Source organism: Opisthorchis viverrini (genome assembly GCF_000715545.1).
Source record: "Opisthorchis viverrini unplaced genomic scaffold opera_v5_7, whole genome shotgun sequence".
NCBI lineage: Eukaryota > Metazoa > Platyhelminthes > Trematoda > Opisthorchiida > Opisthorchiidae > Opisthorchis > Opisthorchis viverrini.
This window is the reverse complement of record NW_008751663.1, coordinates 2,193,220-2,205,133: the sequence shown is the minus strand read 5'-3', so window position 1 is coordinate 2,205,133 and position 11,914 is coordinate 2,193,220. Positions and strand designations below refer to the sequence as shown.

The 11,914-nt window shown below is 47.6% G+C and overlaps 1 protein-coding gene across 1 annotated transcript in view; it reads left to right on the top strand.

Moving 5' to 3' along the window:
- T265_00720 (hypothetical protein) overlaps positions 1–875 on the top strand; it is a gene marked incomplete at both ends in the record, with an annotated part of 4,133 nt that extends 3,258 nt beyond the window's left edge. Inside the window, 3 exons of the mRNA XM_009164569.1 lie at positions 193–590; positions 629–791; positions 824–875. Of these exons, the coding sequence (XP_009162833.1) occupies positions 193–590; positions 629–791; positions 824–875 (613 nt within the window). The remainder of the gene's footprint in view (positions 1–192; positions 591–628; positions 792–823) is intronic.
- Positions 876–11,914: the final 11,039 nt, after the last annotated feature.

The window sequence follows — 11,914 nt, the reverse complement described above, 5'->3', positions numbered from 1 at the left end:
TCTAGCCGCCGGCCTCGCATGCATTAAGTCTGGATCTCCTTCAAACGAACCGCGTTCCAACACCCACAGGAGCTATTGGACCCAGTCACCTTTGCTACTCACCTGCCGTGAATGTAGAGGCCGAAGAAGCCAACGAAAGACTAGGAAAAGCTATCTCAGACGCTTTGCACAACTTCAATCCTGTTTAACAAGGCGTGAATGTCACGCTGCTGGACCCCGTGACCTTGCGGCGGCAAATCAATATTTGTACTCCCATATGTCCATTCGCGCGGTCTGTTTTCTGCGAGGTTTCGCTCGACCTATTGTCAAAGGTCCTTCCGGTCAACGTGTACAAGCTAGTTACATTTATCATAAATGCGCTGCATACATCCATCCCTCGCTTAACTCAGGTCGGGTCGCCCGGGTGTTCTCTACAGTTGCCGGTAAACCTGCTAAGGCTGGTTTCCCAGATGCACTCTGTGGAAAGAGGTCCATTAACTACAACGAATTAGCCTTGCTATTAACTGACTACTCTGTGGTTCTGATAGATGTACGGGATCCGACGGATTTTCTGGAAGTTGGTCATATCCCAGGAGCCATCAACATTCCACGTGAGTCAGCGATTTTACCTTCCTATAAAGTTATACAGTTGCTGACCTTAAGTCGGCTTTGAAACTCACAGATGAGGCCTTCCATGCGAAGTATGGCATCGAAAAGCCGAAATATACAGATGAGAACATAGTGTTCTACGGTTTATCGGATGTGTTGTCTACTGCTGCAAGCGAGATCGCCCATGGATTGGGTTACAAAAAGTAATTTGTTTTGTCAGTTATTGATTCCACAGATCTAAGTTTTATCCAGAGGGCTGGACTGGTTGGTCCACGATGTTGCCCTAAACTCTCGGAATTGTACAAATTGACTCAGGACGTAGCCGCAAACGGGATTTCAACCATTTCTCCTTTGATTCACTATCTGTATACTGTATCTGGTCTGTTATTATCCATTTTTGAACCCTTTTACTTGCCTATTTTCACCAGACCAATACACACTTTTTCACCCAGATCTCACGCGTTATTGGCTACCGCTTGGTACCAACTGTCACTCTAGTGCGCTCTAGTGTTTTGGCATTTGATCGGGGCTAGGCAGTTTCACAACTGAACACTGACTCATGTAATGGAGTATCCTTTGAAGACTTCAGAAGGTTCCGTGGGATTTCCTTCAACATACAATTCGTTTCAGTTTATCATCTGTAAACTTTGTACCATTGACAATGGTTCAAGATGCTACAGTTTCAATCGCCAAACGCGGGACAGTGTGGGACATACAGTCAAGCGTTGGAGGCGATGTTGAGTCCAGTTGGTTCGCGAATCTGGTACCTACACATTGAAGGTGATTGCTGTAATGCACAAGTGCCATTGACTTCGCGACTGGACGTTTCCGCTAGTGTCATTAACCATCGTTGAGTTTGGTCCCGGCGTCGTCATCCAGCGAGGCGGAATTTGTTTACCCAACTAGGTTTACTGGTTAAAGTTTTCATAATTCCAGGTGAGCGAGTTGACCCGAGATTTTGGAGAAATTTGAAGCAGCACATCAATGACATGGTTGGAGAAAAAGACCGGAGTGGCCAGCCTTGTATTACACCACTGGAACGCAGTTAACTCAGGCGAAAGCTTGCAGTAGACGCGTGCTCGTCCGCAGGAGTCCGCATACAATGCTCCGTCGTGAGGACTGGATCTTACTGTAATGTGACGGTTTGTGCACCTCAGCGACCCATTGAGCTGTCCCCGCGACACTCACAGAGTCCCTCATACCAGGTTGGCCAACGGTTAGAGGTCTGACGAACACAGTCTCCTGGTCCTCCACGTTGGGGTTGGAACATGTGACGGCTTGTTCGTAGAAATTGTAATGCATTTGCATTTCCCACCAGGCACCGCCGCCTTTTTGTTAGGCTTTTAAGTCAAAGGCTTTGGTTGGGAGCCCTAATCGTTCTCCCGCCTATGTGTGGGCGCCCTGACACTGTCACAGCCCACCTACCATGAACTGCATATACACAGGTTGGCTCATGGTACACCGGCCGTCACGTGGTGCCATCAGCCTGCATGCAGCAGGGCGGTTAAGCGAAAAGATTGGCTCATGGTACACCGGCCGTCTCGTGGTGCCATCAGTCGGGCCGCCTTACTCGCTGCATGCAGCATGGCGGGTAAGCGAAAACATGCCACTGTTGACACCTTTCTCTTTCACGTACTCTTTCTCCACCCTCTACCACTCCATTAATAACTCCCTTCTTGTTAGGCCCAGCACTTGGAGCTGATGATTCCGCATCGGTTTTGCATGTAGCATCTGCTCGGCACATTGCGCCGACATCGTCAGGTATCTCCAAATCGATTTTCAAGCCTCAAAATCTAGTCTATCTGGCCGCCTTCAATGTCCGTACTCTGAAGCGAGCAGGATATCAAGCTGCTCTTGCACTCACACTAGACTCGATTGGCATAGACGTGTGCCGTGTCTCAAACAAGAATTCAAGACGCAAGCGCGGTGATTGAGCTAACCGCTCCGTCAGTCTCCACTCGGTTTCGGCCACGCACCTCTGGTGATCCGGAGTCTGCTGCGGTGAAATGTGCAACGGTTAGTACAGTCTTGAGTTACCGGGCGGAAGTGTTTTTGATTGACTGGATACATGTTGATATTTGCCTCTATGCGGTTCGTCTGGCATACGGAAAGTTGATGGATGTCTATTTATCGTCTGTCAAGCATTACCCTGGAAGTTCGTGAACATAATAAGCTCGTATTCCCAGGCTTCTGGACTTGTTAAAATATACGGCGAGCTCTCCATCCGTCATGGATGCCCACTCTTTACATTCCTGGGTCACTTCGTGGTCGTGGAGATGAGACGAACGCTGGAAGATCTCCAAAACCCTGGTGTTCAAATAGCCTCTGACGAAAACCTTTACCGAGAGCCTCAGTTAACCATTGTCATTTCTTCTGAGGTACTCAACTTGACTCCGTTCACCCCATCGTGCAGGCCCGCTTAGCACTTCGCTCTCCGCCAGCATTACGCGTGTCGAAAGAGAGTAGTTCCGTCCATCAACTTCGACAAGTTTCAGTAGCTAGAGAGTATCGAGCTGATCTGGCTAGAAAGCTAAGAGGAACGTACAGTCATGTAGACGACGAAGATTGCTTGGTGGATGAATGGAGGCGAGCTACAAAATCAATGCTGTCAGCTTTCAGAACTCTTTGTCTAACCCAAATGACTCAACTCAATGAACACTGGGTATCTTCGAGATCAGCCGACCTCATTGCTGTCAGAAAGGCCGTACCAGCAACTAGAGATTATGATGGCGCACGCACCGGATAATCAGGAGCTTGAAGAGTGACAGGACGTTGGTGGATTTCGGAGGATTTCGCTGCGGGCAACAGCCGCACCCTGTTTCAACTGATCTGATCAACGGGTCAATGACAGGACCTTGGTGGATTTCGGAGGCCCAGGAGATGGTTTCGCTGCGGGCGACAGCCGCACCCTGTTTCAATTGATCTGATCAACGGTTCAAAAGAAGATAGTTGTCAGTGAGACAATATGCGAAAAAGACGGAACAGCAATTCACTCCCTCGGTCGCCGAATTGAGGGTGGGCTGAGCACTTTAAGGAACAGTTCACTTGGTCTCCTTCAACACAATCACTTGAAAAACCAAGCGAGCCCGAATGGAGCATTGACACCAACCCACCATCAGCAACCAAAATCCAGCGTGAGATTTCAATCCTGAAGCGCCACAAGGCACCGGACCCAGTTGGTCTGCACCCCGCACTCTTCAAAGGAGGGGAGGTCCTAAACAGTCTGACAACCACACTGCAGATTTGGAACGAAAACAGGATATAGGTCGAATGGAGCTCCTCGACCGTCATCCCAGTTTTCAAAAAAGGGATCAAGAACGTTACGTGCAAACCATCGTGATATCAGCATGGTATCCGTCCGATATTAAGTGTTCTCTGGCATTATTTTGCGCAGGTTGATGGATAATCGGAAGAAATTCGTGAGAATCAAGCTGGGCTCTCCCCTTGGGGACGAGATAGCCCAAGTGGTTAGAGCGCGAATTTACTGACCGGAAGGTCCGTGGTTCGAACCCGCCCTCTGCCTCTCGACTTCCCCTGTCTAGGCTTGGGCAACCTGGCAGTATCCAAGCTCTCGTGCTTCCTCCGAGTAGCATGGCAGCTAGGCACCGGAAGGGTCTTACAGCTGAACTATTTTTTCGCCCCTGTCGGAGACGAATCCTTGAACAGCGCCACTCCTTCAGACGTCCCACGTTGGTAGTTTTTCTGGATTTGAAAGCTGCTTTTGATTCTGTCGTTCGTCAGCAACTTCGGCAGTGTGTGGTGATCGAAGATGTCCTTTCCAAATTTCTCTCCCTCGTGGGGGTACTCTGTGGGCGCATATGAGTATACGGCAAGCTGTCACCTGAGTTCACTACGTCCGGTGTTGTAAGACAACGTTGTCCTCTTTCCCCTTCCCTCTTCAACTTTGTTATGGATATGCTGCTTGAAATCTCTCTGCCTGTCCCTGAAACGTCGGGAGTCGAAACACTCGGGACGTTCCATCACGGGAACTGAGCATGCAGATGCTGTGTGAGCCAATCGACGTGGTAGATAAATTTGTTTTCCTGGGCAGATGAATAGGTTCCGGTGGACTGGCTGGAGATGAGATTATTTCTCGAATCGGAAAGATCAGGACAGTTTTTGCCAGCCTCCGACACCTCTGGCACCCACGTGACGTCCGCTTATCTGTTAAGAGAATGGTTTACACAGGTGGTGCGATCCATACTACTTTATGGATCATCATCATCGACAGCATGACATCAATGTTCAACACCAATGCTTCACTGCCGTATAACCATTATTTGTTTATGTATCATAGAGGTGGCCCCTGCGCGCAGAGTACTTATGGAAGATGTCAGCGTTTGACTATCGGTGTCTCCAAGGCATTGGTCAGGTCTGTTGGGGACATTGGATTAGCAGTTCTGAGGTACGCCAGATGGTCTTAAGAGGAATGAACTTCCCCTTGACGGATGAATTACTCGCTCTTCATGGGTTACGCTGATCAGCACATGTACTTCGCATACCAGGATTCGCCTGCCTCGCAGAACTATTTTCGCCCAGCCCTGTGGCGAATGGAAGCGACCGAGAGGTGGACACCGTATAACCTGGCAACGAAGTATGAAAACACTAACCAGTAAACTTAGTCGGGTGAGCAACTGCCGCCTCCCTGGACGGGGACCCCGGGGACTCAAATCACCAATAATTAATGACATCGGCGGAAATGGCCCAATCGCGCAGTCACTGGCGCTCGTGAATAAAAGCTACCGCCCTCAATACGTAGCTACCCGATTTCCAAACAAAGTGAACATTCCTTCGCCTCCAAGGCTTGGTTGTCCCGCACTCTCGTTTCCCGGTGATCGAAACTGTAGCAGCTGATACCAATGTGCCTATGTTGCACGTTTTATAACGGATAAGTTGAACTGGATTGAGGGAACGTATGGACCCTATTACAGTCCGCCAAGTGTTAAGGCGAGAACTTACTAACCGGGGGTCCGCGATTCGAACTCAACCGCAGCATCTCGACTGCTCCTGTCTGAGATTGGGTAAACAGAGTATCCCAACCAGCGCGTTGACTTTGGGTTTGTTACAGCTTAAAGAAATATGTCCAGTCCATTTTTGTTGTAGACTAAGTAATGAGGCGTATTCCGGAGGGTCTCTTAAACCCCCGATGTTCACACCCATTGAATGGGAACCTTGCTGACCTGGATTATGCAGACTACATTATCTTTTCCCTAAAACCTGACCGAGGTCATCTGGTTGTTCGGAACTTGCTACGTGCCCACAAAATGCAAAGTCATGCTGCGGGACGTAGGTTCTCAAACCTGGCTCTAAGAAATATAGGAGTTAACACAAGTTGTAGAACCTTACGGGTATGTCGGAGGTCTCGTTTTGCTCTGATGGTGATGTGACAAACTAGTGGAATACACGGTTCTCGAAGGCCTGAATTGGTTACCAGTTTGCGCCACATGTAGCGTCAGAAATATGTGTTGTTGAATCTCAAAAGACGCGTCTGAGTCTACATAGGGGGTTTTGTTACTGGTACGACTGCCATTGTTAGCCACTTCGGTCTAAGGATATAGCACGACAAACAAAGTAACTGCTGGATCCACGATATCATTTCTACATAGGAGCTTTCAACGTCCGTACTATGGCAAATTAGCAAACAGGCAATGGGGGCGAGATGGCCCAAGTGGTTGGAGCGCGAATTTACTGACCGGAAGGTCCGTGGTTCGAACCCGACCTCTGCCTCTCGACTTCCCCTGTCTAGACTTGGGCAACTTGACAGTATCCCAGCCCTCGTGCTTCCTTCGGGTGGCATGACAGTTAGCCACCGAAAGGGTGCTACAGCTGAACGATTTATTTCTAAACAGGCAATGCTGGCCGATACCTTATACTCCATTAAGATTGATATATGTGGTGTATCCGAAGCACGCTCAGAAGACTCTGGCGTGGTTATGCATCTCAGGACGACTTAGCTCTTCCACATTTCTCTCAGTGTCCGGTGATCCGGAAGCGATGACTCGTGGAACACGTTCCATGGGAGTTGAATTCATCCCCAGAGCTGTACGCGCTTTGCTGGATTGGACCCCAGTGAATAGTTCGTGCAGTCCGGTTATCCAGCTCAATCGGGCTGAATCTCTGAACAGAAAAAGCGATCCCCGTTTGTAGTGTCAGCGTATACTCCAACGGACTTCAGGTCTGACACTCAGGCATATACTTTCTATCGAGAGCTATCCGGGCTCATTCGTCAAGCAAGAAGCATTGTCATTGTGTTCCTTGCGGGCGACATGAATGCCTAACTCGGTAGTCCGAGCTCTATGGAATCACTTCGATTCGGAATCGATTCTTGTCGCACAGACAACGAACAGCTACTCTTCCGGTTTTGTATTGATCATGTATTGTTTCTCGCCACCACGGACTTTCAGCATAAACGTTTGAATGGCGTGACTTGGCAGCCACCAACTGAAAGTCAACAATGTAATCAGTTGAATCACGTGGCCGTCTCCGCAATTCAAGGCTGCCTACCTTTCTGGGGAACACAACTTGATTCAGATCACGCCATGCACGCCTGACAGTTCGTTTTCCCTCGGACCTTTGCAAGTCAACAAGAAGCATGTCAATTCACCATTTTCGAACCACTACCATAAATTAACAGCATCAATCTGAGCTGGCTGAACAGCTCTACACTAAACCAATACTGTACTGTTAGTGAGCACGTGGATGAAACATGGCAAAATGTGTAAGGAGCTATACTATCTGCTTTCAGCGTTGTCTATATGACTGCTCCGATAAAATCAAATGACCACTAGATATCGTCGAAGTCGCCAGAAACTCCATACCAGCAGCAAAGAGGACGACGGCGCACGCAAATTCGTCAAACTTTAAATGGTGAAGAGCCTAAGGAAAGACCCAGAGCCCTGGTGGACGGATCCGTGAAAACCAAGCTGGGTTCCGTCTTTCACCCTCGGACAGACTGGAACAGTGACACTGTTTCCAGCGACCAACATTAGTATGCCGTCAGGCGCTATGGGAATGTCTGGAGCAAAAGTGTCCTCCATAAATTCTTGACACTCCTTAAGGCTGTACGCCAATTCCCGTGTGAAGGTCTATGGGAATCTCTCACCTGAGTTCATCACATCAAGTGGGGTCAGGCAAGGCTGTCCTCTCTCAACTTTTCCTAACTTCGTCATTTATGTAATCATAGGATACGAATGCCTGTGAAGTCGAAGAACTCCGGCGGTATTCGCTCACAGATATCGAGTGCGCAGTCGATATAACTTTTTGGATCTGACGCCATCGTAATCCAAATAATATTAAATAATCTAAGTAATTCTGCCTCACGTTTGGCGTGCGCTTCGCATTTGAAAAGTGCAGTGCAAGATTAGGTGAACTCGAAATTTAACCTCATGCTTGCGGACGAGCCGAAATCAACTGACGTAAGCGTGACATCAACCTATCCTACAAGGGTAGATTTTACAGTGCTTCTGTACGCTACATGTTGTGCTGGCCAAAAACCTGGCTGCTGCGAGCCGAGGACTTAAAAAACTTTCAGTGTTTGACAATCGATGCCTTCGGAGCATTGCCCGGGTCTGGTGGAAACACCCGATCAGTAGTGCTGAAGTAGGTCGGAAGAGGTGACTCGCCCACGATAAACGAACTGATCACACTCCATAGTTTGTGCTGGATGTGTTCTCGGGATGCCCGTTGACCGACTTCCTCGAAGGGCTCTTTCTACACAATCACATGAAGGGTGGAAACAAGCCAATGATGGTGATATGTGACATTTTGAGTTCCTTGACCCTCGATGTCTCCGAAATGTAGATGTAACAGGCTGGAGCTAGCGGTTTCGTATTGGTCAGATAATCAGGAAACGAGTGCTTGTTGAAGCAGGCTATACTTCACTCATAGCAGTCTTTCAGTGATGCTAGTTAAGGTGGCCGGGCCATGCAGCAAAAGAGTCTAGCTACTGCCTGTCAAGAAGCTCGCTGTTTTCTGTGGCTAGTTCGGAGCGTAGGACAGAATTTCACACTGGAGAAGGTAACTTTGGATGTTTCGAAATGTGACGTTGGTGCTGTTTGCCTCCCAGGAATGAGTGACTGTCCATGTTTGTACTAAACTGGAGACATTGGACGATATGGTGACCACCCGGTGTCGTTGGTTTTCACGCTATCAGTTTCTATCCAACTTTGCTGACTAAATGTTGATGTGCGCTACTCGGATGTTTGTTTTAGACTGGTCCTAAGCCCCATTTTGCGCTCCATTTCTTTCCTTCCATTATAAGGCTTTATTCCAATAAATTGACATGGCTGTATGGCAGTGAAGAACCAGTGTTCCTTGGTGTTGCTGTCAATTATGCTAAGAATGATCCTGAAACCCAACTCACCAATGGTTACTGACAATGCAGGCATGGTCCAGTCACGTCGTAGCACGCACGCACTTCCTGAATTGGAGCTTTCGCCTTCAATGCGTAGCTGTAAAATTTCCTTTTTTCCGACGAATAGAATGACTCAGCCTAAGCTAACTGATTGTGTCGTCCTCTCAAATGCCTGGCTACTTTTTTAGTTACCAAACCGTCACGAAGAGAGTGGAACTTATCATGGTGCGACAGTTCTACCTCAATACGAGCTGTCCTGGGCGATGCTCGTACAGCATCCAAAGAGTCTCTCCTGACAGGTTGGTCAGTGGTTATAGGTCTGACAAACCCGGCCTCCTGACCTTGCATGTTGGGAGTTGGAACAACGTGGCGATTTTCCCCAAAAATTTGGATCATCCGAATGGTCTCAAGTCAACCACCACTGCCTTGAGGTCAAGCTTTTGAGATAAAAGATTTGTTAGAGGATCCTAATTGTCCTGTCTAGGTTTGGACGCCCTGGTTGTATCTTAGCTCACACACAACTGTGAACTTTCCAGGTACAAGTACGTTCGTGCCACGTCGGTTGTCGCTTCTTGACTTGAGACAGGTGACGTTCGCTGCATACAGTAAGGCGGATAAGCGGGAACACGCGACTGCTGGCGCCTCTAATCTTTCTTCATTGTTATCTCTTAACTCCTCTCAACTCGACTTAAAACCAAAGGGAGGCACTGTGTAGGACCCACTGGTGTGGACTCACCCGAATAATTACGCTAGGACAGGAGGATGACCGTTCAAACGGTAGTGGAATATTTTCAGAGTTCAGTCCAGTGCGGTTACAACATTTCGTAACCTTTGTAACACTGCTTCAGTAGCGCAGCTAGAAGACGCAAACGAAGAACGGTCAGAAGGAACGTTGTTTTACGGGGCTTCAGGGTGTACGGCCAGTACCATAGTAGACACAAGTTTCTGACCAATATCTCCAGTTACTAAGCTCTCTGGTTCGAACTGCACAGTGAGAGCGAGAGCAGAGTTTGTGGGTCGCGCAGGCGTGGACCATTCAATGAGACTTGAGTCTCGTTGGTCGACCGTACTGCATGTGTTTGTCTGACTGGCTCTTACTAAACGTTTCAGAAAGTGTTTTGCTACTCTTTGTAAGAGGTACGACTCGTTCTGACGCTGTGAATTCCACCACAGCTGGAGCTGATCTGATACACAACAGACGCGATCTTTCCAGTGGTTGAAATAAACCTTACCTGTGCTGCCGAATAAGTTATACTCAAATCGAACTTATTCTCTTGACAAACCTTTGTTTCTGAGTGATTCCTTTTGGGTGCGATGTAACAGTTTTGGTGATCAAACCTGACTTTTTATGGCGTTGAATGCTTATGCAAGGCCTACCGTTATGAGTTCCCACCCTCTGAAAGTTCATTTGTGCTACGCTGCTCTGTGATTTTTGAGTGATAGGTACTTGAATGCATTCCTTTTGGGTGCGATATAACAGTTTTGGTGATCAAACGTGACTGTTTATGGCGTTGAATGCGTATGCAAGACCTACCGTTATGAGTTCTCACTCTCTGAAAGTTCATTTGTGCTACGCTGCTCTGGCTTTGCGGACTGAGGTTCATACTCTTCAGAATGCAGTGGGTGAAAAGCCATTGAATTAGAATTTCGGCTACCCCGTTTGGTCTTAGGCTAGACTGAGCTGAATGCTTCTATCAGGACATATGGTCATAAGGGTATCTAAGAAGTCTGAGGTTTTTCCTATTACATCTCCTTTCCAGTTCGATTTATGCCATCATAAAATGTGGAAAAATTATATATGATGGTTTCGAACTGGCTGTTGGTTTCGCTGGTACCTCTGCCACTAAGCTTGATGTGCATTCGCTTTATTTCTTTCTCATATGGCCAGCGTGAACGTTGATTTCCCTAAAAAAAACCCGGACTCCAGGTTTCAGTTCGGTCATTTGAGTCAAGCGATCAGTTGTATTTAGCTCTTGAAATCGCTCGACTTTAAAGCGATGTCTGCGCAAAGGAAATGCTAACAGTTGAGCTATCATGACTGCTGCAATCAAAATTGACCGCATACCTGATCAGTGAATTTCGAGGTGCAAAAGTCAGGTATTGTCTGTTATTCACAACGGGTACAGAAAGCGAAAACAATGGATATATTTGGCACCGTCTTGACATTATCAGGTGCGAAATTATCTGCATACTGTGAGCGGATCAGAGGTATTTCTGTAAATTTGCCTAAGCCTGTCAGCAGGTCATGCAACGCGATGTAACACAGTTTGTGACGAAAACCTGCTTGCTCACAAAGCTGTCATAATTCTGCTGACGCACCATATATTCGCTCTTATATCCGTTGTTATCAGTCGGAAATGGTAGGAATTCACAAAACATCAGTTCGGTAACCTCCATATAGAGAAACGTGTTAAACCTTCAAGCGGAGACATGGTTACATAACTACGTGAATCGATCTATATCTGAATTCCTAAACTGTGAGTAAGAGTGGAAAATGTATACCATCCTGCCAGCGACCAGTGCGCTGACGAAACTACTGTTTGACTCAATTCGCCTACAAATAATTCGTGTTATAGGTATGGGCTCTGTGAAAAATAAACAAGGAAGTGAGTTACTCGTAGAGATATGGTGGTTTGACATCCGTTTCCAGACTGATTTATCAGTCTGCGCGAATAAACATCCGCGCACAGTGGATAATGCGGTATACTGTTTGTGCTGAGTCGAATATGCAAACACCGTAGACTCGACAATGAATGGAAGTGGCAGTTCTAATGCAATCCACCGACCCACAACTTCCATTGAGGTGTGTAAAACCAAATAATCGAGCACCTCAGTGTATCGAAAGAGTCATTGGTTGACCCGAATCACTCGTAGAGTGCACCCTAGCTAGGTCTGTAAACCGAAGTTCACAGAAAGCCACTTCTAGCACCATTGTAGGTTTAACTCTCCTGGTCTGGGTTTGGCTGATACAGG